Here is an 18393-nt window from a genome sequence, read left to right as displayed (position 1 = left end):
CTGTTCTCATCTAAATGTGGCCTCAGACTGAGCTCTGATCAGTCTGATGAAGAGCATGTCGCTCAAAACGTCGCCTTTGTGATAACTGAATCAAATATTTATAGGAGTGTAGCGTGCAGACTTTGTTTCTCGGTCACAGGAATAACATCACCCAAACAAGAAGGATGAAATCACAAAAGGTATGTAGGCCTAGCTATAACGTTTTGGTTTGACACCTCACGACAAATAACACCTAAAATGTAAACAAGGTTGACTGTATCATTGTGTCCTAAGGTCTCCGTTTACCCCGATCCAGACTAAAACCCAGAGTTTTTAAACTAAAACAGGGACAGCAGCATTTTCAAAGGTCTCTACACACCAGAGTAGTGTGGACACTAGGCATAAACATCGCAATGGTTAAGCCTTTTAAAATTAAAGTGTACCAGTGTAGATGAAACCTTAGTGTGGTAGTTGAGCGTGCAGATAACCCTTTGACAACTTGTCATGCACATGACTCCTAAAACTGAGTAGGCCAACACCAGCCACACATTCCAAGCAGCAACTACACTGAAAAAGTATTCATCCTATATGCAGGGAAATAGTAAAAATATGCTACTTTAAACATTTTAAAACAAGTTTAAAAGTGTACATCACGGTTTAGCACTGTATTTCTAAAACACTGTTGGACGGATTTCTCTTGATTCTCTCGGACACACAGGCAGGACAGGAGAGAGAGGGTGGGATGGAGAGGCCAGAAGGTCGCACAGGATAATAAGGAGACACAGAGGAGTAGAGAGCAGCAGAGATAGGGGGAGAGAGGAATAGATAACGAGGAGATGGATAGTGCGGGTCAGCTGAGGTCCTGATGTAGAAACTAAAGACCTGAATCGCAGACAGAGACCAAACTCTTCAGGGGATGGCCATAGAAACTGATAAACAGATGGCGAGAAAATGAAATTTTCCTCATTAACTCAAATTTGTGGATGATGCATCCAAACTATTATCTCCATCTAATGATTTGCGAACATCCATAATAATAATTGTCTCCAAATAATTAAACCAAAAGTGCTTCTGCTTGGTTTCACCGAGCTTTGTGGACATGAAGCAGCTGGTAATCCCATTCAGTACCGTGTGGTTGGTATAAATCATTAATGAGAGTCAAAGCATTCAAAAGCAATGTAACAGTGAACCACTGAGCCAGGCACTTTCACCCTTATTTGCCTTTTTTTGAAAGCAAATTCCTTTCTGTGATTGCCGGTGTAACAGCAGAGTTCAGACACCTACACTAAAAGCAATATTCAAAAGCATTGAGACCAACTGTGCACTCAGCTTCAGCTATTAATACAATAGATTTAGACAGGCAGCATTTACACAGTAAGCCATTACGAAGCTAATTCAACATCCACAGTTAAAGAAATGAACCGCTGAGCACACAAACTTTCAACAACTGTCAAATAAAACCGAGGACGCTTTAGCTAGAGATAATAATTAACATGTTACCATGCTTAAGCTAGCATGTTACACAAACAACAATACACTTTTTTATATGTTACACACTCACATGCTAAAAGTTACACACGTGCCCCATGGACAGAATTTGTTTACATTCTATTTTGCAAGCAATATCATGCTAACAGGGTAAACTTTAACCAGTTAATCATGTTAAAATGCTGGCTGAATTTCTCTCAGCCCAGCCTGCAGAGCTCTCTCCAAAAGCCTCTCTGAAGTTCACTGTGTACACTACTCAATAGTGTTTTTTTTTCAACCCAGAAAAATGTAATTATATGTTTAAAATCACATTACAGCACAGAGTTTTTTTTTTATTTTCTGCACATTTTTCAGGTCATTTTCATTTCTTTCTTTTTTTTAAATTGTTTTTATACTTTTACTCCTTTTTTGGTAGTTGCTCAGGGCCTTCTCTCAACGTTATAAAAGTAAATCAATTTGCTGAGGTATCAAACGGTTAAACGACTAACCAAGGTTGACTTGTGTTTTAGCCTTTGCTGTATCACTGTCACTTTTAGCTTTTTAAAAATTATTATTTGTTTTCTTTTTCTTTTTGCTGCCCCATTATTTATTATAACCACAAAATATGAAATCAAATATTAAATTCTCAAAAAAAAGAAGTCCTCTTGCTTCCTTTGAACCAGACTATTCACTGAGAAACTTTATCTGGGAAACATACATTCCTCCGGACAATCTGTGGCGGTCAATCATACTCAGGGACAGGCACAAAGACCAACTACGTAGAAATAGCAGATCTTCTCACTGATTGTCTCATTTGCTTATTGCGGTCATATAGAGGCATCGGTATGAAACTGAGACTATTTCATAAATTAAAAAAAAACCAAAACGTCGTAGCTGCTTTATTATTGAGAAATATTTTGTTTTCCTATCACTTGCTGCTGAAAAACATAATAAATGTAATGCATTGCAGTGATGATATTGGTGTGCACGTACTCGTGGTGCCCCCAGCCCAGCTCCGGGAGGTAAGGCAGCTTCTTGATCCTGATGATGGAGTCATACAGGGAGGGCTGCAGGGACTGGGCGACGGCATTGGCCAGGATCACTGCTATCATCACCGGCAGGATGTGGGAGATCTGGCCAGTCAGCTCGAACACGATGACTGCGGTGGAAACAGTGTGGGTGACCGCTCCGGACAAGGCCGCCGCACCTTTGGGTGGGGGAGAGGACAGTCGGGTGAGCGGAAGAACAGAGAAGTACAGCAGAGAAACAATTGTTCAGATCAGTGGTTTTCAAGGTGGGGTCTGGTGCTAAATAAAGGGGTCCTTGAGGGGGTTTCAGGGGCATCATCCATCAAAATGAAAAAAAATTGTTTAATATTACCAGGATTTCAAAGAGCAATAAATCATACTTTTACTATCCCATATATAATAGTGAGGATGTTGAACAATACCGATGAAAGTTGCTGATAGTTCTTTGATTTTAAACCTCACTTATTATGAGACCTGCTTATGACTGAAAAGAGAAATGATCTAAGCAAAAGTGGACAGTGCCAAGATTGACTATTGTCAAAACACATTTTGTTCTCAATTTAAATATAACTTATATCTCCTCTTCACAGAAATGAAAGGTGACAGGTCAAATCATGTAATAGAATATAATATTGAATTGTATTTTTCTTAAATGTTTCTATTTTATGCTACTTAATACATCACCGTGGCTGCCCAGGGCCCATGGGGGCCAATGCAAAGCACCACAAGTTGTGTTGGAGTGGGTGTGGATGAAGGGCCAGATTTTGAAAATTTTGCCCCCTTGTGTCAATAATTCCTAATGGCTGGCCTGTACTTCACCACATTTGTCTGACAGCTACAGTTAGTGATTTCTTTGTATCGACATTCAGTATATTTTACACTTTTAACCTAAAATGAGCAAATGAAATACAGTTTAGTTAAGTTTAGTATATTTGTTTCACATAATACAGAACATGTATCCATCTATCATTTTCCACTAAATTTTAACTTTTGGACTTTACAGTGCCCTCAAATTAATGGAAATGTTTATATCAAACCAGTTGGAAAGAATCTACATAGCCACAACTGCAATCTAATTCTACAAAGAGTGCAAAACGAATAATATTAATGTAAATACCTGATTTTAACAGAGTGAATATAGATGGAGAAAAAAAGAAAAGCTGAGCAGCATTCTAATATGGACTCAGAATTCAAATGTCAATGTTATGTATGAAGCTTAGAAGCTTCAAACTATTTGGTACACCCCTACACAATAAACTGTATAAACAGCGTTATAGATCCAGTTCACAAAACCACACTTTGGAAATCGATTTACTAAAAGTCATCATCTTGTTATGAATTTTCTAAACCAGACCCAGTACTCTCTCTTTTGTCTTCTCTCTGTCCGACAGACTCGCACTCCTCTCCCCACAATTTTCTCTCATATGCCCATAAGGCGAAAATCAGCTTATACAAGCAGCTCAAGGAAACCTCAATATTTTCAATTTCTCAACCCCCAACAAAGTGTTGGAAAAAGAGCAATATAAAGGCTGCATTAAAGCAGACAGGGCAGCATGTGCTGAAGTGAGCCTCCACTGCTCAACAGAGAAGCCAATCCAATAAATGAGATTAAAAAAAACAAAATCATAGAGAATGAAAGCATTAAAATAAAGTGAAAAGTGAGAGGAGACAAAAAGACGGTGGGTGAGAGAGTCTACAAAGGAGGGTTTTATCGCTCTTTCTTGTAACTTAATTAAGCCTGTGTATGTCTGCCTATCCTCCGCACAGAAGTGCTCCCTCTGCCCGTCCTTACATTTAGTCCCTTAAAGCGAGCGCCGCTGTGAGACGAAAGAGGCTCATCAGAGTGTCAGGCCTGTAAAGGGCTGAGTCATCAGCTACAGTGCACCACAACAACAACAACGCCAGCAACAGCTCAGAAAAACAGCCGCCGCAAAGCTGAAACAGTGGCATAATCAGCACGGCCGTCAACAAGTAGCAGAACGGACGGACTCACAGCGCTGCATCTCATTAGACACGCAGCTTCATTAAGGATGAAGTGACATAGACATGAGGGGACAGTTGGTGCTTGCAGGACATCAAATGCATTATTTTATTTGTTTGTTTTTGGTTACAGGCCATAATATCAAGATAAAATATTGTTTATATATACATTTTTTTTCTCTAAAAACTCTAAAACTGGATTTGAATATTTTCATGATCAGACCAACTTGGGAATAACAAAAAATTTCAAATTATTATTTTATTAGATGTAAAGAAAAATCAAATGTTGAGTGTAGGAATGGGAAATACATCAACCATTAAATAAACTAAAATTGAGTGAAAAAAATGGAAAATAAATTTAGAAGACAGTCCCTGAAAAGTGACGTCATGAAGGGACAGCTGGTATTTGCAAGACAATAAGGATTATTATTATTTATTTTATTCTTTTTTTTGTTTCAGGCCATAACATCAAAATTAAATATTTTTTTTTAAAAAGTCTTAAACTAGATTCTGATATTTTTATGATCTGTCAGACCAACTTCGGAATAACAAAAAAATGACAAAAGCCCTTATTTTATTAAATTTAAAGAAAAATAAAATGTTGAGTATCGAAATGGGAAATACATAGATCATTTAATATACTAAAATTGAGTGAGAAGCTAGAAATTACATTAAGAGGATAGTCACTGAAAAAAGGATATAGGGAAGGAAAACAAATTTTCATACATCTCTTGACTTTATTCTTATGGTACAAAGTGCATTTCTTGGCAGAAGTTTTGCGTTATGCAACAAGTTGCATTTTGAATTTTTTGGCAGGATATGAGGACTCGGCAGCAGCACTTTCAGCTGTGGAAGTTTACTCTTTTGTCAGCTGGTAACTGAGCTTCTTTACAAACATTTTTCTTCCTCAGGTCTTGTAGGGCGAGCTTGTAAATGCATTTTGATTCTGTCTCGAGTGTTTGAGTATGATCATATTTCATGTCTCCTCTTATCAGGGTCCATTTAGAGTCTTCACCTGAAGATGTAAATTGAGGAATTGGGCTGTAGGAAATATTTATTCTGATGCTTTTCTATGAGCGACGGCGAGGGAAGTATTTTACTGAAGTGGGTGCACTGATGCTTCACAGACAGCTAATGAGAAGCGGAAAAAAATGTTTGCACATTTACCATCTTGAAAAGACCGATTTGCTTCACAGCAGCTGAGCTGGTTATGAGTGAGAAATATTTTCATGCAGGTCCCAAAACAGTCACAACATGCCCCCAATATTAATGATTTGAATCCGACAAAATGCTGTGTATAAGTGAGAGCAAAAACTAAAAATGGCAATTAGTAAAAAAAGAAAACAAAAATATGAAAATCATTTAAAAAAGTCATCGAGAACATTTAGCGAGATATGTGCCGTGATTGTGTCTTTAACTTACCCACGACGGCGTAGCCTCCTGGCACTATGGGGTAGATGGTGCCATCTGTGTGAATGCCATCTGGGAACCAGGCTGCCATGCTTTCTCCAACCAGACGACCAAAAGCTGCCCCTAATACACACATAATTGCCACAGTTATTACTGCGTTTAATACCAGAAACGATAATCAAGGCTAATATACCGATTAAAAAAAACCCCAAAGTATTAATCAATTCCCTCTACTTGTGAACTGTTGCAGAGACATATTTCTTGGGTTAGATTACTTTGAAAAGTAGTCAGCTATTGAATACAAATGAATAAAAATTAATATAAAAAATAATAATTTGTGTAATTAGTAACATAATTCATTGGATTACAAAAAATGCAATCTAAACTGCATACTTTGGATTTAAGATCAAACAAAATATTGCATTGTAAAGTGAAAAAATGGTCGCAGACACAAAAATCTGCCACTATGGTCTTCAATAACACTGCGTAGCAAAGAATATAACAAAAGGCTTTAACGGCAGTCTGCTAGGTTAAAAACAAGTCTGACCATCTGTTTCAGGCCACATTTTGACCTTTGACTTGGCTAAAAAAAATTGACATCCATAGAAAAGTTTGGCATCGTTTTAAACCGAAACATCTGCAGATGAATTCCATACTTGATATCTTATGATCCACTAAAGTTAGGCACAATGTGAGATGAAAAACTAAATCTGTGTTGTTATCTTTGCAGCCATCTTGACTGTAAGGGAGCTGGGAGGGACTATTCCCCGAGGTGCAGCTGTGGCGGCGATCAGCTGCCTGACAGAGCTTTGCACTCCACTAAGGGCACTTTTCAAGTTTCACATGTAATCTGGGTTGATTACAGTTGCTTATTCTTTTGTAATCTGATTAAATTATCCTGACTACATGTAATCCATTACTATCCAACCCTGTGAATGGCTTGTTTGCAGTCATGTGATCCCGCGAGTCAGACGGGGGGCAGGGAGTGAAGAACACACAAGTGTTGTCTGACTCCGCCCCTCCAGACTTTAGATGGAGGATTTTTAATCCAAGTCTGCCGCCGTTTTTCCGTGAGTTTTTTTTTAAACTTCTCGTCTTTATGTGTCACTACTTCGGACTTGGAAGCACCTCTCTTTTTTTTCCTGATTTGACCGATTGACAAAGCCATGAACAGCACAATGGCACTTAGTGCAGAAATCACTTCTGCAGTTCTTCGCGCTGACGTGACGTCCTGTGCAAACAAACTATTTGTCAACTGTGTTAGCATAGACAGCATTGCTAAAATGTGAATGCATTTTTCGCTCAGATAAAAAATAAAAATGACCTGTTTCTCAACTCCCAAGTTTTTGGCAAAGTCCTAATTCAATTGTAGGAATATTTTGGGAAATGTGCTCTAAAGCTGACCGTATAATTTCATAACATTAGAGTTCATTAAAAAAGTCAATTTCATCATTTCTCTAAAATGAAAGGAGTAGTTTGACGTTTAAAAAAAAAAGCTAATTAGCTTTTTCTGGCCGCGAGTTAATTGAGAAGATTGATACAACTCTAATACATTAAGAGTTATATCAAACCTCTCAGGCAACGTTCAGTAAGATCTTCCCTCTAAGGACACATTTACTTTTTCTGGTCTAACACACACATGAACAGGGCCAGTTGTTTCTTACCAATAACAAATACCGGCATGAAGGCTCCACAGGGCACTGGGATGGTGGTGGCCAGGGCAGACATCCAGAACTACGAGAGACAAAAGCGGAAGATGAAGAAAGAGGAGACATTAAAAGAAAGAACAGGGTGGCATTTCAATTAGCTTCAGAGTGCCATCCTGTGTGCCCCTAGATGATAGCCAAGTTGAATCCTCTACAAGCAGTGAGGAGGCGGCCATGCGGAGCTTATTGCCGAGGTTAGATTGAGCTGTCACTTTCACTCTTCATTTGACAAAGACCCTGAAATGAACCCTGGGTAATGAGCGGACTCCGCCGATTGGCCGACACTGTGCCAGGAGAGCGGAAGAGACTGCTAATTAGGAAAGGCAAACAAAAAGGAAAATGTCACCACTGACAATGTGTGAGCATTATCGTCAGGTGTGTGTGCGTGTGTGTGTGTGTGTGTGTTCCTAAGTTTAAGCCGAGAGTTTCACACTGTGAGTTGTAAAATGCTGGCATGCTTATTTTAGCAAAGAAAAAAGCTGCAGTGATTCATAAGCCTTTTATGATTAGAAAAACATCCACACATGCTGATGTGGACTCATTAGAGACGTTTGGTTCAAATTCACTTTATGCTCTGCACAGCCACGATGATATCGATCACTTCTACAGTAAATATACGATCAATCATTACATCCTTGACATTGGGGGTGGACAGCACTGACCAAGCCATTTTTAGTGCATGATCAGTGTCTCATTATTAACTTGAGAGAAAACTTATTCAAGGTTTTACGACTCCAATGGGGTGAATAAAGACAGACTACAAAAACAATCCAGCAGGCAAATTTATGACCTATGTGAGGCAACATTTTGCCTAATGCTCGATCTTAAGACTCCCTAAAGAGTCTCTTTCGACTGAAAAACTGTTTCACTGTACGTTCAGCATCACTGATGAGTGCGTCTGGGTGTGAGCGTGCTTTGTTGCGCTTGTAAACACACTCAGTGATGTCACAGTGTCCTGAGGTGCACTTGATCCTCACTGCTGGTCTGATATCAGACAAAATTGATAACTCGTTTTCATCGTCCCGTGGGTGGAGGGGGTTTGAATTTTCCTTAAACAATTACCAGAGACTACTATAATACCCGAATCTAACATCAGGTGGACATGTCTCATCCCATAGTGAAGCTTAGCCATAACAACATACTTGTTTTGCTGGGAGAAAGGAGTTAAATCAAAATACACAACCCATCACCAAAAAAAGAAAAAGAAAAATGTTGGCATTGTACGTTTTTGTAAATCACAGCTTTGTTACATTTGTACATTATTCTATAGCAAATATGTTGAAAATGTATCTTTAATTAATCTTTATCAATCCTGTGGTTACATTAACCATTTGAAACCTGAGCAAATTGGCTTATTTTTTTGAAAATCATGAGAAAAAAGCTATGACTAACTTAACAAGACATGACCCAAAAATTAACAAAAAAAATTAAAAAGTTAAAGAAAATACCTGAAAATAGCAAGAAAGGAAAAGTAAAAAAAGGAGATAACCTGTAAAAATTGCTAAAATTAAAAAGAAAGTGTATATTCTGAAACAAACGAGTAACCCCAAAATGTTGAACTACTAGTTTAACACAAAGATGCGTGCACATACAGAATACACACACTAACAAATATGCACAAACTAGCACACAGTTTATACTTAAGTTGTTTTTTTTTCTGTTTAACAGTTAAAAAAATCCCTTTCACATTCATTTAAAATCAGAGTCGCATGTTTTTCACTGTCACCCTGTCCTCCAGACTTTCTCTCCAATACTATTCAACACTATTCAGGCACACACACACACACACACACACACACACACACGCACACACACACACACACACACACACTCTATCACTTGCAGCGGGCCAGTTTCTAAGCAGATTTGTGACATTCAGTGTTTGAATACACAAAATAAAAAGTATGATTTTGAGCATTGTACAAGCCATTACACAAACCTCATCACTGTAATAATCTCATAGTTTCAAATAGACTTTTTAATTACACTCATTGCTCCGTCTCTCTCCCGTCCTCTCCCTCTCCCTCTGCTCTGTCTATAGTTAGCTGTAATTAAGGCCGGCTGCCATGGTGAGGTAATGGATCTCCTTCTGTAACCCTACACTGCTGCCGTTTTCACGCCCCGTACTGCACGTACACGCGCATACGTGCGTAGGTGTTCACACACGCCCGCGCACACATCATGACACTGACTCACTGATGAGAATCAGAGTTGAACGTGGCTGGGCGCCAATGAGCAACAGACACACTACCAGTTGAACACACAAAATAGACCTCATGGGAAACCTAGACTGTCATGGGAATAATTCTTCACGCTCTTGGATCATCTTCATCTTCTGTCTCTTCCTCGTTTATTCTTCCTCCTCCACCCATCCAGTAAAACCTTAATAAGAGCTTGAAAGGTTTAAAGGATCTGGGAACTCATAACACAGGCTTAAGTTTATTACAGAGGCCATGAACTCTGTGGAGTGTGTGTGTGTATGTGCATGTGAATGTGTGTGTGTCCCTGTGTCGCTTTGGGACAGATCGTCGTAGAGTTTCATACACACACACACTGAGCAGAGAACAACTCGGTTCAATCCAGTTGTAAATTTACAGCTCGCCATGACACTGAGAGCAGCTGTCATCTGAACTGTTCACCAAAGGCTCTAAAGTACAGTAGATCATAGCAGTGTGTGATCATGGTCATAAAAATGTGTACAAAAATCATTTTTATAGGGTTGTTAAAGCACCAAGTGACAACCGCTGAGTTATATAATTGCTCATAAAAGTATAGTCAACATGAGAAATTATTTTAGGCAAGTTGCACTCTAAAAAACAAATAATTGCTCATGTACTGTATAAGGTGAGAGATCTGTTTTTTGTCTCTTTTGTAATGACAAAAAACATTTTTGTCAACTCTCCAACAATCACTAATCCATCATTTGTTTAAATGTATCATATAAAAAACACCAGGAAGCAGTAAAATGCACAAAATTAGTCAAAATTGTAAGTAATCTGATTTTGTTTATTTTTTAGTATAACAGATTAAGCCTACATCCACACTAAACTGGCTAAATTTGAAAACACCTCTTTTTCTTCCAGCATTGACCCTACATCTACACTAAGCATAAAGTTCAGTTGATCATAATGTACAATGTTCGAAATGTGCATACAAAGTATGTGTACAGAACATTTTATAATAATTTACAAAGTTGTGAAAACACGACAGTAAAACTCCTGATTATATGTGTAATGTGTCCACATAAAGCCAGTGCTTTTAGACCCAAGTGCTGAGTGTGCTGAAAACTGTCACAACGTGGGACTGGAATACAATGGTTTCACACTCAGAGAGGGAAACTGAGCTTTGGACGAATGATTTTACGAGCCTGCTCAGACATACAGGAGAGGTGTGTGGCAGTCTTTCTCTCTGATCAATCGTGTAAACGTCAGTCAGGCCAATCGTGCAGCGCAGCTGTTGTCACCAACCTGTTTTAAACATCTCACAATGTAGCCCCCCCCCCAAGACAAATTCAGCACATCTGTCTCTTGGTAATATACACTAAACAGTCTTTTATTGGCAACTGGCTTGATTGAAATATGCTGAGTTTTCATTCCAAGTCATCACATATTGCAGCTTCGCAGTGGATTTCCACATCTACATATTACGCTCTATGTATCCTCTAGGTCTGCTATTTATGTTCCAGGATGCCTCTACCATGATGTCAACAAATGCACATGCTGGCACAGATGGTTACGTTGAGGCGGCAAAGTCACGGTTGGTTAGTTTAAGGGGAAGGAGTGCTTTTCAGCATTGCGCTCTTACGCCAAAAGCACTGACAAAGTGACACTACTTTACAAGTTCAGAAGTAAAACAGACTGAATATGCTGGGCAGTAGCTAGCTGTCAATTACTTAGCCTGTGTTGCATGCAAACCTGTTTAAAATATGTTCTTTCCAAATGTACGTAAATGGTAGTGTACAATAAAACATGACAGCTCCCCAAAAGTGAAGCCACTGGCTGCAGTATAGGTCATAAACCCCGCCCCCTCCATGTTAGTGGAGTGGGTCATGCACTCATTCTTAATCATGCAGCCTGTCATTTATTTGCTTATTTTCAGTTCTAAATCTGTTAGCTGAAATCAGCTGAGATGAAATCTTATTTGAAAGCAGTTTCCTGAAGTCTGACTCAAACTAGACTAAAAATTGTTGATGGTGTTAGTAAATAATAGCAAGTGTTTCTGTTGCCAAAAAACATAGAAGAAAAAAAAAACCATGGTCGTCTTTGACTTTACAGGGTCAAAAACTACTTGAAAATTTTTTAACAATTAAAATGCATGGTTGGATTTAGCCAGTTTCGTATGTGCAATCAGAGAACCAGTGTTGTGACCTAACATAGTCTGGAGGAAGAGGATCCTTAAAGACACATAACCAACAGCGTCACTGTATGTAGAGTACTGTAACCTGAACCAGTTGCCTGTTTACATAATAAGACGGCAACACTCACACACATACAGGCTGCAGTTTCTTGTTCCCCCTCATAGCACCTTAACCATAGCAACCACACTGTCTGCAAATGTACAGTTGTCCTGTTGCGCCCTCTCCCTTGTAGGCAAAATGATCAAAGTGCGTTTCCTTGTTAACCTGCCATCCCTTTCCATCCTAAAGTCTTGACTTAGATACCATCCTATCCAGACTCAGATCTATAACAGATAAATTATTGAGAATTATCATGTTTTGAAAATGGCTGTAGCTATCATGTCATGCTGTTGTACTATTATTATTTCCTACAGTGCAGAAAAAGTAAAGTATAAAATGGATATACACAAGAAAAATACCTCATACTGTACAGTACTTGTGTAAATGTGCTTTACAATACTCCCCCCCCCCCCACTGACTGCCCCCAGTGTCACACTTGCATAACACAAATTCATACTATGTATACATACTATAACTTTATGTTGCATTTCAGGCATGGGTTATGTTTTCAAAGTTTATCCTTCTTATTCTGTTATTATACAGCATATTCTGTAGACATTTGCCTCTAAATTACTTAAAACTACACATTTAGATGTTTTGAACCAGAATGCCGGTTGATCAAAACTGTATCTCACATGGTACTATAATAAACTAAACCACTTAAACTATATTGGAAATCATTAATATCATATTTGCATATTAAAGCAAATTAATTAATCCGCCAACACCAGAAATCCCAATCAAATGTGCACTTTCATCCACTTTTATAGAATCTACTGCAGGTGTCATTGAGACGTGCATGGAAAGCCCATCATTGGACCCTTGATTCTGCTCCTTCCAGCATAGTGATAATACATATAAATACCAGTATATATACGTAGATTGAAAGTTTTCACTGACATTGTATGACCATATAATTGAGAGTTGATTGCTTCCAATGGTACAAACGAGCATTTCCGGACCTATTTCTATAAACCCTTTATTTGCACTCTTTCTAAGTCCTCCTACAGTCGCTCCTGCAATATCCAATTCTTTGAAGCACCTATGACTCACTTTCCCCCGGAGGAATCATTAATGTTTCATCTAATATAATCGAATGTAATCTAAGTGTACATCTCACTGAGGTAGTGCATGACCATCAAAATGTATGAGGATCTCCGACCTCAAACTAAAGGGGTTCTTTGATAAACCGTCACAGGAAGCAGAAGCCTTCAGGCAAGAAAAGAAAGCCAAGGATTGATTAGGCTGTAGGTTTAAAACCTTGGGAGTGCTTAAAAAAAAAAAAAACAACTGAAGGAAGTGAAATACGAAAACCTTCGACATTAAAATCCAATTAAAAATTACTTAATGAACCACATGGATTTTGACACGGATTTAATGAGTCTTATAAGTTATAGAACTGCTTCAGGGCTAAACTATTTTAGAAGAAAAAAAAGTGTTAAATCCAGTCAATGTATAACACTTGGATTTCCTAAGTAGACATTATTAGAAATACCTTTACTTGCCAAAAATACTTGGAGTGACATAATTTTTTCTCGCAACAACTGACTTCCAAAAGTGCCAGAATACTTGCCCAAATAAAATTGTTGATGCACATTACACTGATTTGGTGAAAAGAATCTAAATTTTGTTCCAACTTTATAAAGACTAAGGCATGACAATTACAAAGTTAACTTGTCTTTAAATGACTCTGATACAACAGGCCAGGACCTCACATGAATTTCTTTAGAGAAAATCACTCGTTTATTATTAAGGATAAAGCTGCTATTGCTAAGGTGATTCTGCAATGGAGGAATTGTAGCTTTAAAACTTAAATTATTGCCAATGTTTGGCTTTTCAAGTTTGGGGTCATTGTTACGGACAAATCAGCATACTCTTTCCCTAAAAAACTGTGAGGAGCCTTGCATTACTTAAAACCATTATGACTCGTCTAAACAAGTCTCGATTTTCTCCTGCAGCTCTTGACCACAACTGAGCAGAGAGCAGGAACAGCCAAAAGCAAGACTGTGCTGATGAGAGGCTGAGATAGAGTGCAGTCCTACTCTAATACCTCAGTTCATCTGCAGTTTGTCTTCAGCTTATATGGGAGACTGGCCTGGGAACCCGATGAATCTGTGAGCTCATGTTTTATTTGCTCTGGCAGTTGCATCAGGTCACCATTCTGTTCAGAAAGATTTCCAGCCAACCTCAGGTGGATCGGGCAAATCATTACTATTCATCTAACAAGAAGCAGTTGTCAGCTGATGCCTTACAACTTGTGGAGCCTTCCCACCCTACGCAAAATACGTAATGTCTTCATTTTTGGCTCAAGCACCCCCATGCCAGGGATAATATAACAAGCACAAACTTAGCCCAATAAAGAAGCACCATTCAGGCATTTCTGAAAACAACCAAGATGACTTCAGCCGGTGTGGAGCTGTCTGTCCAAAAACTATTTGCAGGTTCTGATGGCAAAAACACTTGTTCAAGACATATCAGTGCTACTCTATCACAGCTCATCTCTGCATAGTGTAGTGTAGGTTACAATTGTCTGTCGTCATGTTTCCTCGCTTTGATTAGTTGAAGGTCTGTTCTATTGCATCCAGAGGCATTTTGGTCTACAGCTGCTGATAACATCCCTTGAAAATTGAAAATGAACAAAGATTTCAGACTGACTTGGTGATTGTGATTTGATCTGACATTGTCAGGCTAGTAGAGGACTGTAAGTTAAAATACCATTGTAGTCTTTCAGTATTTATTGTTTATATATTCAAAACATTATATATTCTGGGGGTCTTGAAAGATGAGTAAATATGACCAAAAATGCTTGTGCTGGCTTGCAGCTTAATAATAATATTCTGGTGGGGACACTGTTAATGTCTTGTCCACCTTTAAGTTGGTATTGACCACTAAGGTGATTAGTTCCTGTTAACAATGACAATAACCCTTAACTTATTTAAACCCAGTAGATAAAGTTGCCAATAAAGGTGACAAATCAGAAAATATATTCATAGAGTGGACCAGCCATTAGGGTTATTTTGACCTATCTAAGTGTAGTGTGTTGCCTGCATATCTAATCAGCATGTTGCACTGATCAATGGTGCATACAAGAAATACTTTCATACCAGAAAAGAGAATTCATTACGAAGGTACAAGACAAAGACCAGCTTGTCTCCGCTATTTCTCAAATGATCTGACTCTTGAGCAGAATGTTTAAAAGACAGAGACCAGGAAACTGTTTAAGCCTTGGTGAAAGACGATAGGGAACTACGGGTATGCAAAGTAACCTTGACATTATGATATTTCTGTATAATTTGTTCAGGTGAATACATTTATCTTTCACCACAATTTCTGTGCAGCTGCACGCTTGAGGTTATACTTTTAATATGTAAAGACAGGAGCGTCTGTACTACTGACCTACAGCAGCTGCTCCTGCTGTAACAGTTAAGGAGGAAACATATTGGCAGACCTCGAGCTGCAGGTTTAGTTCAGATGAATATTTTCCTTTCATTAAAGCATACAGATAACCAATAGATATGGTGCAGTTTGATTAATTACCAATTTATCATATAATTGATCAATTCTACACTGATTACCTATGGGAAATCCTTAACTCTTATTTCATCAGATTTTATTGAAGGATGTGTGAACATGTTTTATCATCTATTTAATTCAATTTTTTTTCATCATGGCACTCAGTGAGAATATTAGGCCAGAGGATGGAAGACTAACATTTGGAATTATAATAATAATAACAACATCAATAATAATTATTATTATTTTATTGTCTATTATCTAAGCCTTTATTACTGTTAACACCTGTTACGCTTTTCGATGTCACACAGCACATATGTAGATTACAATTAAAGCAGATTCAGATTCAGATTCAGATTCAACAGTATAATTTATAGTAATTTTTGAAACAGTGAGTCATTTATTTTAGATGGAGGTAGACATCTCTCATTTTCATCCAGCGACTGTCGATTTTGCCAGCTAAAGTGACCACTGTCTTTAACTCTAGCAAGGTAAATAAATAAGCCAATGGTTGCTCCACAAGTTTGGTTGAAAATACTGTTTTTAAAGTTTTTCAGGCAGATAGAAAGAGAGAGGGTTTTAGCATGACGACTGACCACTGTGTTAGGACAGGATAGGATTAACTCTACTAATATCCAAAGGGGAATCTCATCGCTACCAGGGTCAACATAAAACAGCAAGACATAAAACAAGTACATTGCAACATACAACAATAAATATAGCACCAGGCATAGCGCAATAGTCCACCACAACGACGGCAGGAAACTGCCAAAAGTGTTCTTACAACTGCCTCCGAAAACGAGGCAAATGTAACACTGAAGAACAAAACAAAGCAGACGCTGTTAGCCTACACTCATATAGCAGTACCAGACTGGCTTATACACAGTGGAAAACTACAACACAGCATGCTTAATGAAGAGCCTTTCTTTAATAACATAGGCGATAATCCCACAGAGGTATAAATGGGTTACTTGGTTAAAACTGCAGGTAATGACCTACTTAGCCAGACATGCTAATATTTTCTGCTTACACTGAAGCAGACTCACACATTGTTCAATTCATTCCACTTATGTTCTTGTATTTTTGAGTTCAGAAAGGACATAATACAAACACTTCAGATACAAAGTACAACAATGCAAAACCCGCCAACTTCAGAGAAGGGCCACAGAATGATCACACATCCAGTCATTAGTACTTATTTACCTATTATTGATTTTCATGCAATATATGAGCACTATGCTTTGGAAACTCATTGATCAAAGCCTGTGCAGCTCAGCTTAACACCTATTACTGCACTTCTTGCCCCTTGGGTCTCGATCCATCTTGATTTATTATTGCAGTTGGCTAAATTTAAATGACTAATGTGAAAAAAGGGGCTAAAAAGAAGTGCAAGAGAGAAAACAAAAACACAGCAGAAGTGAGGTATAGGAGAAAGAAGTGAAGGATACTCAGGTCAACGGTATCAGTAATGACGCAGTATCCAGGACATTTATAGTCGATTTAATTTGTCAGTCATCTGGGAGCCCTCTGTGCTTGTGTATGTGTCACATTGAGAGGACAGTCTATCGCCTGGGGGCCTCAGGGGACCCTCAGGGGCCCTTCTTCTATTCCCACTCCAATTACAGTCCCGCCAGCTCTCTGTCACTCTGATGCACTCACACACACTCACACACTGACAGAGAACAGAGGACTCACTCAAGCTGTAGGACACAGAAACACACCTGTATTAATAAACACATTCGTCACCCAGAGCTGTTGATGTGCATAATTGCACACCACTAAAAATAGCATTGCTCTACAAAGCATGCCAAATTAGTTTGCAGGTTTGCACGTGTGTGTGTGTGTGTGTGTGTGTGTTTCCAGGTGTGCTAAAAAAGCTACTTAAACGCAAAACTTCTCCACAGCACCCTAGCTAACACTTGCTTTTCACTTCTTCTTCACCACAGTTGCAGTGAACTTTGCAAAGAGCAACATCTCCGGCTTAAGTCACATTCTTTGTTCCCTCTTTTGTACTTTACCAAAACACATGTAATTTAAGCATTTATAGCAGCTTTATTTGCTGACCTGCCAACATGGACTTCCTGACACTTTCCACGCACCTTCACTTTAAAAAGTTTAGCAGCTGGAACAGGAGCCTTCCTGAAGTTTCCGCATGAAAAGGAGCAACAAGACAAGATGGCTGCCACATTGAATAAAAGAGCTATTCATTACCAAGAAGGAGAGGGAGGGAGCAATCTCCCCTTTGAAAATCACCAGCTCTGAATCCAGGAAAACCAAAGGCTGTAATTAGACGGAGCCATTTCAGCCTCACTTTGAATGCTGTGTGTGTGTGTGTGTGTGTGTGTGTGTGAGAGAGAGAGAGAGAGGACATGAGTCAGTGCATACTCAGATAGATGCTAAGAGCAGCTCCATGACATTTGTGCAGGTGGCTGATTAAAAGTAAAAAAAAAAGTGTGTATATGTGCATTTTTGTCCTTCTACAGTACACGTCTCACCTCTGTGTCACATACTAGAAAACCTGCATTTGTCTTTGGTCACCCTATACACCCAGAGAAAATGGAAACAAGCACGCACACACACGCACACACACGCACACACACGCAGAGGTTAGACGTCACACTGAGAGGAATGACACTGAAAGCTAGCAGACCAATTTCACTAAAGGACAGTAGGAGGATGGAACTCACACACACACACACACACACACACACACACACACACACACACACACACACACACACACACACACAGGGAGGAATAGAAAAAAGTGGACTCAGTAAAGCTGGCTTCATGAAGTAATCAATATTGGTTTTGGACAGTAATTTTTTGAGATATGTGGCAGACAAAAGGCTGA

General features: G+C 38.7%; 1 protein-coding gene across 7 annotated transcripts in view; it reads right to left on the bottom strand.

The window, feature by feature from the left end:
• Positions 1-18393, bottom strand: part of LOC121942956 (chloride channel protein 2) — a 169437-nt gene that overhangs the window by 43387 nt on the left and 107657 nt on the right. For all 7 annotated transcript variants that reach the window (XM_088078573.1, XM_088078574.1, XM_088078576.1 and 4 more), the window contains 3 exons: positions 7529-7598; positions 5877-5987; positions 2440-2653 (listed from right to left, as the gene is read on the bottom strand). In XM_088078573.1, coding sequence (XP_087934699.1) covers positions 2440-2653; positions 5877-5987; positions 7529-7598 — 395 coding nt within the window. The remainder of the gene's footprint in view (positions 1-2439; positions 2654-5876; positions 5988-7528; positions 7599-18393) is intronic.

The sequence above is a fragment of the Plectropomus leopardus genome, chromosome 6, assembly GCF_026936395.1.
Source record: "Plectropomus leopardus strain MGB_pleo_1.0 chromosome 6, ASM2693639v1, whole genome shotgun sequence".
NCBI lineage: Eukaryota > Metazoa > Chordata > Actinopteri > Perciformes > Serranidae > Plectropomus > Plectropomus leopardus.
This window is presented reverse-complemented; position numbering and strand designations above follow the sequence as displayed.